Consider the following 19,720-nt stretch of genomic DNA (forward strand, 5'->3'; position numbering starts at 1 on the left):
TGTAACAACACAAAATTTCTACTCTTGGAATAGAAAAAAAATATAAATGTGTTTGGTAGAGCAACAATTTCTTTTTTTGTATTTATTCATTTTTTATTTTTGTCGACGGATCGCCGCCGCCGCCCGCCGCCCGTCCGGTCGCCGCCGCCGCCGCCGTGATCGGCGGTCGGCGACGGTCGACGGTGGCTCCGGGCGGTTGACGTGGTCGTGGCAAGAAAAGGAAATAAAAGAAAATCATTATTTCTAAAAATTGTTCTGAACAAGAAGCAACTTTTTTTGCTTCTCAAAACTGCTCCTGAACAAAAAAATTAGAGAAATTATTCCCCGAGAACAAATGTTTTACAAACAATTGTTTTTTTTTTTTTTCCTAACAAAAGAACAGAAATTTGGAGAAACAGAGCATTACCTTGCGCTACTTTAAGTGCCAACTTCGACGAGCTTACTAGAAATCCAATGTGGCGTTATTTTATTAATAAAATTGATTTATGTGGCTTGTCGGAATATTTACTCTACATCTTGTCCCAAAATGACATCCTTGTCCTAGGAAAATGCAAATATTTTTGAATTAAAGGTGTTTTCCAAAATGCAAACTTTGTTTGATAAATTATAGTTTGAAAGCCCTTTGTAGTACCTTCAAGTAAAATGGTGTTTGAGGGAATTACATTTATAAAGAACTTTGGTGATTAATAAAAAAAAATAAAAAGTTCGCCAACAGCCATAGGGTTGGGCAACCTTCGGCGAGGGTCGCCCAACCCAAATCTAGGTTCGCCGGAGGTCGCAGGACCTCGCGGCGACCCAAATCTAGGTTGCCGAGGTTGCGCGACCTCGCGGCGACCCAAATCTGGATCGCCGGAGGTCGCGCAACTCGATTTGGGTCGCGTCGGTCCGCGAGGTCGCGCGGCCCAGATCTGGTTGCTAGAGGTCGCGTGACCTCGCGGGCGGTCGCCGCAACTCGCGGGCAATCGCCGTGACTCGCTAGGGTCACACGACTAGCCGGTGACGGTCGCCACGACCTCACCGACCTTAGCCGTGACCTCGCCGGCCTCTCGAGCTCGTCTACGCTGCCGAAGAAGAAGATGAACAGTAGTTCATGAATAGTGGATGGACATTTCGAAAATGCTGAAAGCCCAAGGCAGCCTAGGACTTGCCTTGCTTTCAGCTGAATGCAAAGCATTCCTTCAAGGCAAGTTTCATTGGGTGTTCCCAAACACCCAATATTTGGGCAAATGGGCTTTGAACCCCAAAAGGGCTTTGCAAAGTGGTTCTCAAATGAAACCATATTGTGCCCCTAAATTTTATTTTAAATTTAAATATTAATTAAATTAATTTTATGAACTAAATTAAAACAAAAGGAATCAAATTTTGGGCCGAGGAGGCTCTTGTTGCCGCCGCCCCACCATCGTCGGAAAGGCTCGGTAACTCTCGCCCCAGCGGCGGCGACAAGGGCCTCCACTGCCCCAAATTTGATCATTCTTTTTTAGAATTTAGCTTTTTAAAATTAATTTAATTACAATTTTTATTAAAAATCAAATTGGACAAAAATGACGTTGTTTTGATCTTATATAGCCACGTCAACACTACATGAATAATTTTTTGAAAAGAATTGCCACATCAATTAATGATCTCATCAGAAAATGCCACGTTAGTAGTTTAGTCGAAAAAACGTTGTGGAAGTGGAATTGAGTGAGAATTCTCTCATGAATTTAATTTACACTAAAGGTACATTGATAATATAATAATCGATACTTCTAAAAACAAATTTTTTAAAGAAGCATTATCAATCATATTGTTCAATGATCCTAGTTCTTGACTATAATATAGAATTACTGGATTATTGTCTATAATTTGACAGATTGATAGTTGGCATTTCGTAGATATGATATAGATCAATTCAATAGTATTTATTCATATAATTCATCAATACTTTAAGTTATAATTAATCATCAAGATACTCATTAAGATAGTTTTTTAGCTAAACTATTTGATTATGTATTGTAATGTTGCATATTTGCCGAATTATTTAGATTCGCAAAGAAATATCAAATAGCATCGTTATCATAATTACTCTATTATTACAATTAACTAGTAATTAATTAATATTGATTAATATAATAATTTAGTAGAACTCAATTATCAAGTCGGGTGGGACTGGACTCACCAATCCCAAATGTATGCTCTTGAATGAGAATCCCGACAGTAGAAGGAACGGTCGTTCCCTTGGGATGGTGATTCCAACTTGTAAAATACCCCCTCCCCCACCCAAGCAACTGTACAAGGAATCATGGCCATTCCATCAAACCAAGCCCAATGTTGTGCCGTCGATCGAAACGAATCGATCATAATAGATCATAACTCTGGCTCGAGAATTGACTTGGATGGCAGGAAAATTCTCAAGTTCAAGTTTAAATAAACCCGAAATTATGGGGCCTAGCTACAAAAATTGACAGGATTTAGGATCAAGTTGCATTTTCCTAATACCTTTGAGGGGCCGGAACTAAGAACTTTTATGATGAGATGGACCTAAAATTTTGCCAAACATATCATAGCTACCGCCGTTCAAGTTTGTTAACTAACTCGATTTCTCTTCACATGATTTTCTCCTAAGCTCTCATCATATTCCCAGGTTCAGAGAGAATGAAAATGATCCCCCCTTTCAATTTTCGTTTGCCCTTTCTTTCGGTTTTTCACTCCTTTGAGCAATTAATAATTGTGAATATTATCAATTGCTCGATATATATTATGTCAATCGGTTCTTTGCAAGAATTGCCCGATTAGTCCACAAAAGAAGTCGGTAGGAGAGAAAGGCCCCCCCGTGCCTGAACTTTTATTGCAGACTCTCGATCTACGTTAATTCACTTTACATGAATTGTTCAATCGTGTAATGGGGCGAATTTAGATCAAGACCCACCGAATTGACACCTCTCCCCGTCTCCTCTTAAATCCAAAATGCTTCAATGCCCTCGAATCTTCTTTCACAATTGAAACTTCTGATGACTCTGAAGGGCGTGGGGTGATTTTAAAATCCAACGCGGCTCTTCGGGATATCTGCAGAGATGGGAATCGAGATAAGACTAAATATCAAAAGGCATGAAAACAATCTCGGACGTGCTGACAATTTGACGATGCCAGGTGCCGCTATTTAATCGGTTAAGATGAAGCTTAGCGCACACAGATTTTCTAGCTCTGAGAGCGATTGCCTCATTGTCTCGTCTGGACAAAATTCCAAAGCGTCTTCTTGGGACGTGTTGTCTCCTATCGTCAAAGAACACGCCGTCCAAGTTTGCTTTGCGTGGCCGGGGAAAAGGCATCCGTAAGATTGTCCATGCGGGCGTAGCGTAGGGGGTGCCCTCTTAGGCTTTTATTTGTAAATAATAAAAAAAAAAAAAACGGAGGAGATTTCAACGCAGGTGAGGTGTCTGAGTAAATACAGTCAGTGGTTTTAGCAATTACAGAACGGATATATGAGGGTATGTTTAGTCTTCAGAAGGGTGAGGGACCATGGTTTTATCCTTTTGAGTACCTAAGAGTCACGGAGAATATGATCATTCCACATGAATTATGTCAATCGCCTCCAGCTGGTCTACATAAAAAGTTGAGAGAAGAAAGAGCCCTCGGGCATGAACTTTTAATTTGTGTTGATTCACTCTACATGAACCGCTCGATCATATAAAGCGGACCAATTTAGATCAGAAGTATTTGATGGATTCTGCTCTTGTAGACTTGGCACTCTTGCGTGCCCCGACTGCATTGCCTCGCCAACCTCACCATCAATCAAGCAAGTAGTTTAGATGAATACAATATAAATAAGTGTAAACATTCAGTTGAATTTGACACCTCCGCCAAATAATTTTTGCCTAGTACTATACTCGTGATAAATCAGAGATATCTCCTTCTCTCTCTCTCTCTCTCTCTCTCTCTCTCTCATTCTGACTCTGGCCAGTAAGCGACCCTGGCTCACCCTGCATCCGAGTTTCTCTCTCCACCGTGCTGACAGGGACGCGCCCCCACATCCGGGATCCTCTCCGGCGACTCGCATTGTCGTCTCCTGGAACTTCCTAGCACATTTCATCCATTCGGGCTCCACCATTTTTCCCTTTCCTTTCCAAATTTTTCTCTCTCTTTTCCTTTTTCAAAGGAGTTCCCGTCGCTGTCCTCGGCGCGACCCGACCGTTTGGAAAATCATTTTTTGGTGCTGGGTTTGGGGGGGGTGGTGGTGCGGGAGATCTTGTTCTCTCCCCTAATGACAGCCGTGTCGGCGGCGGAAGATGTCGTCGTCTGAGACCGACGGCGGCGGTGGCGGCGGCGGCGGCGGCGGCTGGAGCTCCGGCCCCCCCTCGCCCGTCTCCAGCTTGACCGAGCTGAAGCTGTACCAGGCCTTCATCTTCTCCGTCCCCATCGTCTTCACGTTCGTCCTCCTCTTCTCCTTCTACATGTTCTACCTCCGCCGCCGGCGGGCCGATTGGGTCTCCCTCCGCATGCGCGCTCCTTTGCCCATCGATGATGGGCGCGGCGATGTCCCCAGAGTAAGAGAGGCCGATGGGTCCCCTTTTTTTTCTCCCAAGTTTGGATCTTGTTTGGTTACTTGTTGCTGACTGATTGATTTATCGTTGGCAGACTGAAGCGGGCCTGACGAAGGAACTGAGAGAGATGCTTCCCGTCATTGTGTATAAAGAGAGCTTCTCGGTCAATGACTCCCAGTGAGTAACGTGATGCGCCGGCCTTTTGTTTCGGGTTTGCAGGACCTGTTTTGGCGTGGCTTAGCGTAATGTTGCCTTGCTTGTTGCTTTGTCTCCGGGTGTTTAAATCAGTTTCTTCGTCTCTTTTGTGTTGTGGAAATGAAACTCCTCGAGGCGATGGGCGTGGCGCGTGACGAGTAGAGGTCAATTTATCTTAGGTTATTCTACTGGGCATAGATGCTGTACATTCGAACCTTTCTTATCATTCTTGTTGGGGTAATTTCGACATTCTCAGCATTGTAACTCACTGGAAATTTAGAAGGCGAATACATAGCCAAGTTTGAGAGTAAATTGCTCCAGAAAAGATTGTTGCCTGGCGGAGATTGTGTTGGATTGTTCTGCTGGTCATCTTAATCATTGGGCACTTCTTCATCATCTTAGCTTTTTCCCAACAGGTGTTCAACAGACAACAACGAATAAGAAGAAAAATATGCACATTTGACTGTATATTAGTGGTGGACACAAGCTTTCAGGACTTTAGAAAGGGTGATTTTGGGTTTCAGTCTTGTTATTTAGCTTTAGCAAAGGGGGGAGCTTGATTCTGGTGGAACAGAACTACGGGGAAACCTATTAGACAAAAGTTAAGTGGGGACCTTTAGGCAGGAAGTGAAGTGAAAAAGTATCATATCCACCCAGAGTTCGAAGAAGAGAAACTTTCTTGGTAGTGGTTTTCTTTTTTGGGACATGGCGGAATCAGTGAAAGATCCTACTTGTAAACTTGAAGGGTAACGCATTTACCTGCATTGACATAATAACTGTGGATGAAATGGCTCATGTCAGTTTTTTTTTTCCTTTTTTTTTTTTTTTTTTTTTTTCATTAGAGGTAGGTATAACTTTGAAGTAAGTTGGTCCTGCAGGGTCATGTATGTAAATGTTATATAGGAAATGTGTTCAGTATTCTTTGGCTTCTTAAGAAGGGGATAAATCAGAGAGAATCAAAGAGAACTAGTTTTCCGTGGGAGGGGCGCTTTGCTGTTACAGGCACTGCTTATGATTTTTTTTTTTTTTTCCATTCATTTGTTCTATTTAAAGTTTTTTCTTAATCGACCGGCACATATATTGGTCTATTATGAGAGCTGTCTGGTTTAGCAATGCATGAACAGTGGTTTTGGGGCCCTGGAAGCGTGCTATAGTCACACTGAATCTCATTTTGGTGGTTTGGTCATTTACAATTTGTGTTGGGCTCGGTGTGATAAATATGTGAGAGAGAAATTAAGTTTGCAGCTTTTCGGAGGTGCTGGTGCATTCTTATTTCCAGACTACTTGGCAATGCTGCTCAGCTTTATGGCAGGCAATTGCCTGTTGATGGTGATAGTGTCCATTAATGGGGGTGTGCTAGAAAATGTTCCTTGAGGAAATCCGAAGAGATAGAATTAGGGATGTTAGCTAGAATTTCTAGTTAGTTTGATGCACATTTTATAACATTAAAACGGTGACCTGATCTTTTAATTCTCTATCTTTCATAATTTGAAAATTCTGTGGCTGCAGATGTTCGGTGTGTCTCGGGGACTACGAGTCCGAGGATAGGCTTCAACAAGTACCGGCATGTGGTCATACTTTTCACATGGGTTGCATTGATCATTGGCTTGCTACCCACACGACCTGCCCCCTTTGCCGCACCTCTCTCCTTGCTCCTACAAATAGATCCATTGAGGTCCAAGCAGAAGCAGGACGTGGATCTTCTGTCCAAGAGGTTCTGCAGGCTTCTGAAGAAACAGAAACCAGGCAATCTCAGCAGGAAAATGGTTTTCTCAATGAACAAACAGGCTTTCGAACTGTTGTTCTTGAAACAGAACAGCATCCTCGAGTGGCTTGAGGATGGTGGACCATTCCTATGGGGTCAGCGCTTCATCTCCCGCTCATTTCATTCAACACTTAATTTTATTCATGAAGCCGATTCGAAAAATCAGTTTTTTAGATGCATCGGGGCAGATATTCACTGTAGATTAACCGAAAATCCCTGATTTGAGCAATAAAATAGTGTGCCTTGGTCAATCTAGAATATCTACTGACTAGGGGAGTCAATTAGATTGAGTCCTGTCTCTTTGCTTCTGTTCTGTCTCTGAAGTACCTCATGAAGCATTTGTAATGGGCTTGTACCGGGATTAGAACACTGCACTTGTTGTATTTCTGATAATTTATGATACAAATCCTTTGTTCACCACTGGCATTAGCAGCTCCTTCTTATCGATTCGTCGGAGCTTTTATATTCCTCGTGGTAGCTGTTGATTTTCTCTCAAATTTTCTGTAAGCGATATTGTCGCCATCTATTCAATTAGTTAGCTAATTGTCTGAGATTTTGCACCGACGGCAATTGACTGGTCTGGCAAGCGAAGCTTTAGGTTTCCTATAGAGAGCATTTGTTCTGATAGAGAACCGCCATGTTTCTACTGAATATTCTCTTGGAGTAGTGATCATTTCATTTCTATTTTCATCAGCAAAACACGTAGGAATCCTTTTGTAAGAGCAGAGGCTTGCCTACAGTATCAAACAAGTTGATTATCGGCCAAGAATTGGGCCACTTAAGGAGTTCTAAGGCAGTTGGCTCTACATCGGCCGTCTCGCCAGTAACAAGCTACGGTTATTTATATGTTGATTGGAAAAGTTGAGAACTCAATTAATTTTAACTAGAAATAATTTAGAACATATTGAAGTTTCATTTTTTTTCACGGAAAATTAATGATTTGGAAAATCTCTTTTTAAAATAATCACGTATTTAAGTTTCATTTTTTAGTCAATAATAAATATTCTCATTATCAACAATAATTTATGTCTAAACATTTTTGTTGACAATAAAAATATTTTTCATTAATTCATTTTTGTAAGTGATATGAACAATCATTTTTAGGAAAATATTTTTCAAATAATTCATTTTTTATGAAATAAACGCATCTAGATCAAGTCTTTATGCTACTCGTAAGGACAACTCGTATGATTTCTGATAGGACTAGTCTATCATCGTTACACAATAGTAGAGGAGAAGTGGGTACTGATGAATGGTGATGATGTTGACGGTGGAACTCCTATTGATCGGAGACGACATTAGTAGCGATTGTGCCAGTGGTGGGTCGATGGCGGGTTTTATTAAGGTAACGACATACAATCTTCTTCTATCTCGCATAGAATGTGACTTCCAATTGAAGTGCCCAAACATGTAAAAAGTCTATTTCGGTCAATTATAGTTGCTAAATATTCTCCAAGTAGAGCTATCATCAATAATGGTCAATCAACTTTAATCATCTTTTCTCTTTAGACCTAACATGCCCTTGTCGTAGAGATACGAGTTTGAACAACAACACCCCCCCTCCCCAAAAAAAAAATAATAATAATAAAAGAATTTAATAAAGAAAAATCAGAGTATTGATTATTCGAAAATTCTTTCCTTTTTTCAGAAATTAACGTACATGTTCTCCAATCTACACCATTTCGTGGGGAAAACGTCTCTTACATGGCAGTAGTTTCCTTCTCTTAATTATACGTATTAATATTACGGGCCGGGGGGAGGTGATCATCCACCGTATTTTTTGCATTTTGAAAAATTCATCGGTGAATTATTTACAGTTCCCTTCGATTGAAAAATCAAAGGGGGGTTAGGACAGAGTCGATTCTTTATCACGAGATTTCTTGCGGCTGCCTACATCTCGATGGATGATGACCTGTGCAGGCGGTGCTCGAGCGCAAGATATAAGGAGTAAGTTAACACGGATGGCAATGCGCGTATGCCCACCTGATCGCTAGTGGAGTACAAAAGGGATGATGGGTCAACTCAGCTCTAGCTCAGCTCTAGCTCAGCTCGAACTGGCACGAGGGTGATTGGAGTTTCGGTCGCATTTTGACCCGTCCCACCTCCAAATCTGCCGTCCCCGAATGAATCTCGCCCTCCCACGCCGTCTTTTTTGGTAGTTGGGGAAGCTCTTTCAGATCGTTTGCGGCCTTGAACGCGTCAAATTTCTTGCGGGGCATGGCCGGTGACGTTGTCGGAGAAACTTTCGAGTTTCCGTGTCTGTTGGTCGTCGAGGAATTTCGAGGAAAAAACGGACGAGACTAATGTCTTATCCTTGATTCTGTCCTCTTCTTCTTCTTGTATCCATCCACTTTCTCGTAAGTATCCTCGTTTTTCCGTTGTTATCCTTTCTCGATCGCTGTCTCTTGATCTCTCTCTTTCTTTCTTTTTTCCCCTTTTTTTTTACTTCCGTTGTAGTTCTTGTTAATGTTTTTTGGGGGGTTATTTCACTAGATTTCCTTTATTCTAGGAGACGCTGGTTGCACCCTCTTCAATGCATGGAATCAGATTTTCAATGTTTGTCAGTGGTCGATTACGCTGGCTGAAGGAAGTGACCATATTCGTTCATCGGTTGTTTTGATTGACCCTGTTATTGAAGAGGGTTTTTGAGGATCGCGTCTAAGATCTGAGTTCTCGCAAGCTGAGAGGGGTGCTTCGATTCTGAATCTATATTGGGTAGCATCGACCGGACAAGCTTTTGTGGCATCATGGGTACTATCCCGGATACAGTTCACTATTGTTCGGTGTCAAGGGGAAACAGAGTACTTTATGCCTACAATGGGGGCAACCCCGAGCTAGATAACTTGGGCGCCTTGTGCTTGGAAAGCACTCCTGCTTTCCATAGATGGTACTTTGAGACTGTGGGTAAGAGGACCTTTGGGTTTCTGATCGAAGATGGTTACGTCTATTTTGCGATTCTTGATGAGGGTCTCAGGGACCGGGGCATCCTACAGTTTCTAGAGCGCGTGAGGGACGAGTTCAAGAAGATTACTAGAAAGGGCTCGAGGGGAAGTTTGTCTAGTATTAACTCGGTCATAGTTCAGGAAAAGCTAGTACCTGTAGTACAGCACTTGATAACTTCGCTGGAGCAAGTTCCTCAGGGTGGTGATGACTGGCCAATTGAAATTGCTGCATTGGATCAGGCAGGCTTGTCCCCGTCCCCAAGTAACATGAATGGGGTAAATGAAATTCGTAGCTCCACTAAAGCCCCTTTGCTGGGCAAGATCGGTGTGCAAGAGAAGAAGAAGAACAAGGATCATGTTCTTGTGTTGCGGGATATTGAATTGGAGGAGCACCGGCGGTCATCCGACAGAGGAGTCAAAGTTGATTCTGCTGGCCTGGACTCTACCAGCCTTAGCAGATCAGGTTCTGCTGTCTTAACGCAGAAGGATTATGGTTCCATGCGGAATAGATCAGGTTCACAAAACATTAGAAAGAGGTGGTGGCGCCTAGTTCGCATTGTTCTTGCCATTGATGCTGCTGTCTGTGCAGTCCTCTTTACCATTTGGTTAATGATTTGTCTCCGAACTGAATGCATGCGCTGAGGAATTTTCTTCCCCGTGATGCTGCAATTTTTCTCATTCAATGAGGGCTTCCAGTTTCACAGATCAAAGCAGCTGGCTTCTTGGTCATTTTGAGGTCATGAAGCGGACTTTTTCTGAGGAAGGCTCTGAATGGGATGTTCTTGATATTGTCGACCGCCCCATAACCCTATTGGAGGTAAAGTGATTTACGTTGTATCTATGATACAGTGAAAGTCATTGGGTTTAGGTTCCACCATGCAAAGGGAAAGAACGTTAAGATGATGAGAGACAATAGGGATCTTGGTTGGAGTGTCTATACCACACTTGCATTGGTTACAGCTGTAATTATTTTACATGTTGAAAATGCGAGTCTCCCTTTTTCATTATAAGTTATATTTGTAGTTGCACCTCTGTAGTGTCGAAAACACGTTGTAAATGTTGCAGTTTTTTACCTACATGATTGATCCGTTTGTAGTACATGTCGTTGTTAAAATCTAATTGCACTTTTTTTATGATTCTTGTTTTTCACTTGGGGATTACTTAAAAATGGCGGATTTTAATATTAACATAAAAAATAGTATCTTTACAGTGGTAGTCATAATTGATGGTTCTGATACGATAAACTATATTTAAGTTGGCCTGCAAAAGATTAAATCATAGTTTGTTTAGGGTGGTTTAGTCTTTTAGTTGGAGCCTTTGGCTTTTTAGTGACTCTAGTGTTTGGCTTTAGTAATGACTTCTACAGAGATTTGTTGGGAAGGTTCGACTTCTGAAGCTGTTATTACACCAGAAGCGTAGATAGAAGTATAGACACAACTATATAGAAAATTACTCTTATTTGAAGAGTAATTTTTGAAGGAGATAGATTTCATTTAATATTAACTGTGTGTCAATTGTCACTTACTCTGCCTTATCAATGGATCCACATGGCGTATTGCAACGTGATGCCTCCTGGAAAAGGTATGATTGATGGGAGAGTGGAATTCTGTAGTGGAAGTTAAAAGCCTAAGCCACGAATCCCTGAGGAGAGGGCAAGGGAGCAGCTTCTGGCATAACTTGTTTTTAGCCTTTATAGAATTGTGTTTTGATTCCAAATAATGACTTAGAATCTGTAGGAAGCTCTTAGCAGAACACAGTCTTTGTTTTCACATTAATCAGAATCTACTTCCTGACTTTTCTGTACAGGCCAAGAAGAATGAACTTTGGTATTGTGTACTCTGAGGCACACATTATAGCATCGTTCATGATGTTCTAGATGGTGTAATTGTCGACATGGATAATTGTCTTTTACATCACTTGCTAGGATTATCTTGACAAGGCATCTGAGTTGGATCTTATGTTTTGAAGCCTAGGCTCTATTAGAAGATGGAGATATGAGATGCATATAAATATTGGATGAATGGAATAGGTAGACACCGATTATATTTATATAGCAGGGAATACCCAGATATACATTTGATGTTTGACATGAGTTTCATGTCAAATGTGACAATACAGACATGTAGCGTGTTTATGAGCCCAAACAAAATGCAAGTAATGGTCTAGTAGTTTAGGTATAGAGAGGAGAAATAGCTTTTATGTAGAGAAGAGATCATATTGACCCCTGTGTTAGTTTTTGCTTATCGCGGAGGCAAGACATTGGCTAGCGTTGGAAAAAACAAGGCATCTACATGAATTCTTGTGGTGGATACTTTGGACACTAGATTCTGGTTTAGTAAACAGCATTTTACAAATGTGGAAGTTGCCATAGACTTTGTTGAAAGATCAGATATTATTGCCACTGAAGCCTCCATGATGTCTATTATTAGTAAATTTCGTTTCTAATCTATTAGGGCCAAAAAACAGCAATTAGCGACTTGCTGGTTTCGTCAGGTTCTGCGTTCTGATGCTGATATCCGTAGTATGTTAAAAGACAAATAGGTTGAAAGTTAGACTTAACGTGATCAATGAAAAAATTATTTAAACTTGACGTCAGCAATGATGAAGTTGCTCAATGCTCCTTTGGAGCTTCATCTTTTTGGGTCAAGCTCCATTCTCAAGATGCTAGTCATACACATAATGCTTCTTCTCTCTGTCTCTGTCCCTGTCTCTGTCTCTCTCTGTCTCTCTCTCTCTCTCGGGTAACATATAATGCTTATAAAGTGTGTAAGTGATCAGTGGACCGTACTTTATCAGTGTGTCTTTATTGATGGCGTCAATTGCCTTGTCAGTAAGATACTCCATTCGCTTTGCAGCGACTCTACATGCAAGGCTGACGTGAAGTGGCGAGGGTGGTAATTTTTTAGTTTGATTCAAAGTTAAGGTTATTCACTTATTCCATATGTTTCTCCTCTGTGTTCGCAATCGACATGTTCACCTTCAGTTCTGACTTTGATGGAAAACTTTCGCAGAGTGCTTCCTTCACCTCTGCCTCTTTTTAATTTGAAGTAGTTTATTTTCAGTCCAAACGTTCTTGCTAGTTCTTTACTTTGAAAGGGATGAACTCTAGGTTTCAAACAGCCAAGGCCATCAGTTGGCCAGTCTGCGAAACTCTTCCGTGAATCAAGCATAATGTATCTGAGGACTATAAAGTTCCAATAGGATTTGACTTGATTTGACTTTGAGCCTTGTTAGGCCGTTAGAGTTGTTTCTTTTGGTCTGAGATGATCTTAATGGTTTGTCTTTCATTGGTCGGTATCTTAATGGCTTGTCAAGAAGTAACACTCACAGGTGAAACTGCATAAATCAAATTGGAATATCACTTGAGAATGCTTGATAACTTGGGCTACTGAAGTTGCAAGCACCAACACCCTCTTGATGAAATGCGTAATGTGGATGAAGAATTTGAATGTGGGGGACATTAGCAGAGCAAATATTTGCTTTAAAAAAGGGTACCTACACCGTTACTTTGACAGCACTTGAATAGATGGGGTCAATATTCATGCTATAAGCATCTGTTTTTGAACAAATAGGACGTTGTTTATCATTCTTCTCTTCGTTTTTCCCTGACCCATCAAGCAACCTACAGGTTTACCTACCATTCGATGGTTGTCCATTGACCGTGTATGACAACGTTCACGCTAGGACTAGAACGTCACGTGTGACCGGTAATCATTGTGATTCGCCTCCGTTTTGGACTGCTCACGCTGAACGGGACATTCAACTTCGGTTTAATGTCAATACGCCTAGAACTAAGCGGGGATCCATTGGAAAAATCCAAAGAAAGGCAATTATCAGATGGACGAAGAAACAACATAATACGCACAGAAGTCTCGATTTAAGGCAATAAACTTAGGAAAGGAGTAGCTGATTCATCCTCATCCAACCTTGAATGATGAATGAACCACTTATATCCAACATAGCATGCTAGCTAAACATTACAATCCAAGCAGTCTTGTAAATACATCGACGACATTATCAAGGTCCACAGAATTAATAAACGAAAGTTTTCACGGAGACGAGTGGGTTTTTTTTTTTTTTTTTTTTTTTTTTTTTTTGGGGGAGGGGGGGTGTGTGTTGGGGGGAGGGCGGTGTGAGGGAGAGAGAGAGAGAGAGAGAGAGAGCTGATGCGATGGAGAAGATCAATGGAAGAGAGACAGGAAGAGAGTGGGAGGGTGGAAAAGCGGGAGCTTCAATGAGAAAGGATGATGATGACGGCTTAAAGTCCTAACCATGGTTGAAACTTGAAAGGGTGTCAGCGGAGGAGAACCCAAGGGAAACAAAATATATCCCAATCTGGGTTGCATGCAAAATGCTTTGAGCTCCATCTTCCATTAATGGAGACCTCAAAGTTATGGTCAGTTATTACAAGCCTAGATGCAAAAGGGGAGAAAGTCCTATTCTAATCCTTCTACTTGTCTCTACATTGTTGGGGCTTGACCTCCCATGGTTCAACCCCCATTCATGCTACAGAAGAAAAAAGGGTATTGAGCAAAAAATAACAAAACATGACTATGTTCCCTTACCCTAAGGGATGATGGTTGATTAGTAGATAGTTTATGTGAGAATTCACCATTGATGATGAAGTATTTAACAAATGCCCGGCTAACTCCTAGTGCTAATTACAGATGTTTAAGACAGTACTACATGTTAACACAAACAAAATTTGGGGCCCACCTGGCCCGAAATTTCTTTTTCTAAAACTAACCCTTCATTTTGAGAGGTGATTAGTTTTCGAGTAATTTGGACGGATTAGCCAGTTTCCTAGCCTAGCCTAGACTAGTCAAACTTCCAAAAGTGAGGATGGGCTTGCCATTTGTTTTCTTTTGGTTGGTGAGAAATTTACAGATTTTTAGCAAACCTTTTTTGAAGGGTTTCTTCATTTTTCTTTTTTCTCTTCTTAGCCTCTTTCCCAAGGGCTAAAATAATCTTCTCAGTAGTCAAAGGCTCCCCCAGGAGCCAAGACTTTGAAAAAAGAAAAGAGCTTTTTTTCTTTCTCCTCCCAACTCTGGGCTATTTCCATAACATAGCTTGAGCTGGTCATGATGAATCCTTGTTTGGAAAAAAAATGCAAGGAGATGATGATGATGCTGATGCATGAAACACACTCCAATTCTCTCGGAGGTGTGATTTTTTGACCCCTACAGAGGGCTTGGCATGAATGAGATGGCCCGAGAATGCCGAAGGCATGGGCTCATGAGTGTTAGAGAGAGATAAAGAGAGAGAGACACAGAACCATGGTTAGGCTTTTAAGGTCTTTGAGGCTTCAGAGAAGGGCTGAGCAAAAACGTAAAGAAGGCTTGGGACCAAAAAGACGATGAGTCCAGTCTAGCGATGTGGTATCGGGGCATGCAACGCCATCGTCACGCCTGTGGCACAGCAAAACAAACTGTCATAGATATTAGTACCTTTTGTCGACTTAATGAAATGAACTATGAAACTTGAATAGTTATTTTAAGTGTCGTCAAGAGAGATTGTTTCTTTCAGTAGCAACTAGCAAGTAAATTTTTCTCTTTTTTTTTTTTTTTTTTGACATAGCGAGGTCAAAAAGTTCGAATCTTGAACTTGAGGGCGGAATATTGATTTTACTTGCCGTTATATGAAAAGAAGTTCGGTTATGAATGTGGTACTAACCTGAGTGAAGAGCAGGAGTGGGTGCGAGAGACATGGGGGCCGCATAGTGCTGCGCCGGGTAGCCCGAGGTCGAGTTGATGGCCGAGTAGTGGAAGAGGTGATGCGGGTATTGGACTCCGTAATTCTGGCCCGAACTGTAGCTCGAACCTCCGCTGCTCCCTTCGCCGGCGAGATGTAGATATGGGTAAAATGCCGTCGCCGCGCCATTCATGAGCCCGCTAGGGCCGGTCCCGTACATTGGGTACTGTGCAGCAGCTCCTCCATACACGCTATAGTAGTTCTGAACATGTCGCACAAACTCCGATATGTCACTACTTCATTCTTGCACATGCTCGAGACTATAGTTTAGTACCTCTCAAAATCACTCTCCATGCACTGTAAAGTCTCGTGGGCACGTGACATGCAGCTCTTCTCTTTTGCGACCTAGCTTTTTGTTTTTGTTTTTTTTGTTTTTTGTTTTTATAGTATAGTAGCATGTGCGTGAGGCTAAGGGACAAAAAAGATGCATCGAACATACCGAAAAAATTGGATCAAACAACCCTTCGTTTCAAATATCGCTGAGTTTGACCGAATTTCTATGGGATTCGCGTCTATAGCAGTTGAAGAACCACATGTAGAGTCAGAAAAGGACGCGCTGGTCATATGGTAAAACTATAGGTCGAAAACATACTCGAAGAGTCAGTCAAAAAGAGAAGACAAGATCATGTGATGCGCTCCATTTATTTCACCACTAAAAAATTACTATATTATTCCTACAAACCTTATAGCGAGCTTGTTTAATTAGGTCATATATCATTTATCTTTCACACCGGAGGTTCAGAGAAGATAAAATGAGACCGACAAAAGGAACAGTCCAAACCGTGGCAAACTTTTTTTTATTTTATTTTATTTTATTTTATCATTTAATGGTTTATTATCCCGAACAGTAGGGGCAACATTTCGCGGAAAAAGAACCAAAGGGCTATGCGTCATGTTATTCTTCGGAAATTAACTATTGACCATAGTGACTAACTAAAGGTGAGGGAAGTTTTAACAAAGTGATTTGTCTCCCGAAAAGATGGTAAGGCCGGTTCAAAAGTTAAAAAAGAGGAAGAATCCTATGGAGTTTAGCTTTCAAAAACAGGTAATAAAAGAGAAAAAGGGGAGGGAGCGTACGAACCGCGGGGTAAGTGTAATCTGGTGAATAGGAGGAGTACCTGAAAACCAAAGCAAAACAGTTAGAGAGATATTAGAGCTTCGTCGTGCACGCATGAACGAGTATGCATGTTCTGCGGTTGCATGGGCTCGCCATTACAATCCTAATACACTGCATGGCAATGCCAGGGACGTGAGAATACGTATGTACAGAAAGGAACCCTAGATAAGATGAGGGACAGCGAAGAAGAGATTGATGTCGGGTCCAGAACATGGGTGTTTCTTTGATGAATGTAGATATGGGGTCAAACATGAACTGTCACTATGAGCATGTGCATGTCCAAAGCAGACACTGTTGTGAGACCCCGTACGAAAAGCCAACCTAAAAGTGGAACAACTGTAACACGCTTAGAGAGAGAGAGAGAGATGAGCGGTTACACACAAACACAATGATGGAATGGAATAAATATGTGGGTGGCTCGCATTCTTCTATGTTTGACTGGGGGAAGAGAGAGAGAGAGAAAGAGAGAGAGAGAGAGAGAGAGAGAGAGAGAAAGAGAGAGAACACGATGAAGGATTCCGTGACGTGGACCCTTCATCTCGCAAGAAGCTTCTTTCGATATCTCGATCCATCTCAACCGTTATAACGACGATCGAGATTGATTGAAACCATCAATGGAGCAACTTACAAGGTCCAGGATCTTGATCCAGAGACCTGCAGCTCCTAGTTGCTAGCTGGGCGAACTAATGAGTGAGTAGGGTTTTTGCGCATGAGAGTACGTATGAGTTGGCAATGCACGTGGAGGGTTCTCCCACAGAGAGAGATAAAGAGAGAGTACCCAGCATAAAGGCTAAATGGGAAGCCTTGTTGGAGCGCATAATGGGGGAAGGTTGCTGCAGAAGCAAAAGCTGTGCCCACGCCTCCATGAAACCCTCCTGTCTGGAATCCGCTCATCCCCCTCATATTCCTCCCTCCTCCACCTGCTCATCATTCACCATCATCATCACCACCATCACCACCATCACCAACCCGACCATTTTACTCGCATTAGTTAAATTAAAGTGATCAACAATTACCATTCGCTTTCCATAGCTAACAATAACATATGACAGCTTAGGAAATATGAACTTAAACCGAAATACAGTTTAGATGACCAGAAGACATCGCAATCAGATAAAGAGAGAGAAGTAAAACATCAAGCGATGCATAAAATGTGAATGTGGCTCCTTAGAAGTAGATGTTAAAGAACTTTGGGATGCATGGCATATACCGGGTGAGTAAAACGACTCATTTCCTCTCCTCTCTCTATTCTCTTTTTGTTATTTACTTAGAGAATTTCCCATGACAAATGGTTTTGTCTTTGTCGGCTCTTACTTTTCTCTCGCCAAAACAGCTAAAAGCAACCCAAAAGAAAGCAAAAGAAAAACCCTTAATGCATCTTCCATATATATGGATCAAAATGTAAAAGCTTTGGAAAATCTACAAATAAACCCAAAAGAAAGAGGGAAAAATTGTGATCACTAGCGCATGGACTAGAAGCAACCACAAAACCCTAAATAAGAGAAAAGGGGGTGTCACCAGTGAAAACCCTCATTAAACTTTGGCCAGATCTGAATAAAAAAAACCCATCGACATCGGAAGATAAAGAAACAGTTATCACGTTTGTAGATATACCCGTTTTGGGGGTGGAAGGTTTGGATCTTTGGAGGCCAAGGCAGGCAAGATTGCAGTTAGCTCTCCTCCCATCTATCACCGGAGACGCATCCACGCACGCTCGCATCGCTGCTTCTGGCTCTCGAAACGTCACCTGCAAAAACCAAGAATTCTATTACAAAAATGGAAAATAAAAGAAGACCAAGAAATAAACAGAAGATCCCCTCAAAACATCCATGTTTATAAACCCCGTGACTCAAAGGACTCGTGAAAACCATCCATTTCGATACCCCATGAAGGGTCAAAGACAGGATCTTTCCATCGGTTTCAACTGTTTCAAGATCTACACCGACTAGTGAAGAGAGAGAGAGGAGATGAAGAAGAAGGAGGAGGTGGAGGAAGAACGTACGAAGCCGTATCCTTTGGACCTGCCAGTGGCCTTATCAGTGATGACGACGGCCTCCAGAATCTCCCCGAACTGTTCAAAGTACTTCTTCATGGTGTCCTTCTGCGTCTCCCAAGCCAGCCCTCCCACGAACACCTTGGTGTAGGTGGTGTCCCCGAACTGCCCTGCCAAGTTAGCCGGAGTCATCTTCTTCCTCTTCCTTCCTCCGCAAGGATCTCTAACGTCCGCGCTTCCGAAAACTCGGTTCCTCCGGCTGCGCTCAACACCACTACTGCCGACGGTTCAGATCTATAATGGAGGGACACGACAGATCTTGAGGGATCTTCTCTTTGGATATGGAGGGTGGTGGTCCGATCTTGGCGGTGTCGATACAGTACAGACCAGACAATTAGGTCAGATATCAGAACAAGAAGATGAGAGAGAGAGAGAGAGAGAGGGGACAGGGAGAGGGAGAGGGAGAGGGAGAAATGAGAGGGAAGAGAAAGCAAAAGCTGAAGAGGAGAAAAAAATAAGAAAAACTAGAGAGAAAAAGAAAAAGGGAAGACGCCATGTCATTTATGAATTATATACAACGCAGCAGCCCCCACGCCCTTTTACATCCTGGACATCACGTCCTCTTCCTCTCACGTCCCTCGTCGCGCGTGGCCGCCACGCGCCCCCACCGCCGCCCGCCGTCAACGTGGGGGTGGTCCGCGGCCGGTCCCGCTGCCTCACGCGCCATGACGCGCGTGGGGGTGGTCCTCGGTAGAATTATTATGTCCGTCACTCGCTCGCCAACTTTGTATTATTTCTAGGGGGGTGGCGGGCGGAATTTACCGGTTCGCCCTCGCCCCTCGGCGCGAAATTACGAGGCGGCGCCGCGCGAAACGGGGTTTCCCGTCAGTGGCAGAAACGGGACGGGGGCGATTTTCTTTGTTTTTTTAATTTTCTATTTTATTATGATTATTTTTTTGTATGGGGGAGGGAGGGAAACCGGGCGGGAAAGTCAAAGGTCAACTCTCGACCGGTAGTAGTGCTGATGCCTGGATTCTTCTGAGCCACTGACACCGTCGTCGAAACCACACTGTTTGCATTTTCATTTGATAGACAATCATATCGGCTTCACATCATCAAAATTTATATATCTTATCCAAGCTCGGAAAAAAAATATTCTTTTTACATGGTTGGCGTGCGAAATAAAATAAAAAAATAGAAATCATTACGCAAACCAAGCGGATGTATTTTTTTTTTTTTTAGAGTCAAGTGGATCTCTAGAAGACATCGTCGAGTCGATTCATCATCTTATCCGGGCGGGTTCAATGACGTCTCCACCAGCGGACGAGCACGTACGGACGATCCTACGTCAGGTCAAACAAGCAAAATCCGATTTGGCTGCTTTGAAGGGACGAAGCTGGATTGGCATGGACGTGGGTTTTGTTGGGGAGTTCGAGA

The 19,720-nt window shown here is 42.3% G+C and overlaps 3 protein-coding genes across 4 annotated transcripts; 2 read left to right on the forward strand and 1 right to left on the reverse strand.

Moving 5' to 3' along the window:
- Window positions 1-3,930: 3,930 nt before the first annotated feature.
- Window positions 3,931-6,900, forward strand: LOC104450738 (RING-H2 finger protein ATL7). Its single transcript, XM_010065422.3, has 3 exons — window positions 3,931-4,523; window positions 4,615-4,697; window positions 6,225-6,900. Exons 1-3 carry the CDS (start codon window positions 4,266-4,268, stop codon window positions 6,550-6,552), a joined length of 669 nt encoding a protein of 222 aa, XP_010063724.1. The 5' UTR covers window positions 3,931-4,265; the 3' UTR covers window positions 6,553-6,900.
- A 1,425-nt stretch (window positions 6,901-8,325) lies between these two features.
- On the forward strand, window positions 8,326-10,571 carry LOC104450740 (phytolongin Phyl1.1). The gene is made up of 2 exons (XM_010065423.3): window positions 8,326-8,837; window positions 8,990-10,571. Exon 2 carries the CDS (start codon window positions 9,228-9,230, stop codon window positions 10,062-10,064), a length of 837 nt encoding a protein of 278 aa, XP_010063725.1. The 5' UTR covers window positions 8,326-8,837; window positions 8,990-9,227; the 3' UTR covers window positions 10,065-10,571.
- Window positions 10,572-13,269: 2,698 nt separating this feature from the next.
- On the reverse strand, window positions 13,270-18,790 carry LOC104450741 (RNA-binding protein 24). 2 transcript variants are annotated; one of them, XM_039315968.1, is made up of 6 exons: window positions 18,293-18,790; window positions 17,905-18,037; window positions 17,069-17,210; window positions 16,255-16,291; window positions 15,096-15,375; window positions 13,270-14,830 (listed from the first exon to the last, which is right to left on the reverse strand). In XM_039315968.1, the coding sequence occupies exons 1-6, from the start codon at window positions 18,473-18,475 to the stop codon at window positions 14,790-14,792; spliced, it is 816 nt and encodes a 271-aa protein (XP_039171902.1). In that variant the 5' UTR covers window positions 18,476-18,790; the 3' UTR covers window positions 13,270-14,789. The 2 variants fall into 2 exon arrangements, with proteins under 2 accessions (XP_039171902.1, XP_039171903.1); XM_039315969.1 differs by having other exon boundaries at window positions 13,270-14,850; window positions 18,293-18,788.
- Window positions 18,791-19,720: the final 930 nt, after the last annotated feature.

Source organism: Eucalyptus grandis, chromosome 6 (assembly GCF_016545825.1).
Source record: "Eucalyptus grandis isolate ANBG69807.140 chromosome 6, ASM1654582v1, whole genome shotgun sequence".
Lineage (NCBI taxonomy): Eukaryota > Viridiplantae > Streptophyta > Magnoliopsida > Myrtales > Myrtaceae > Eucalyptus > Eucalyptus grandis.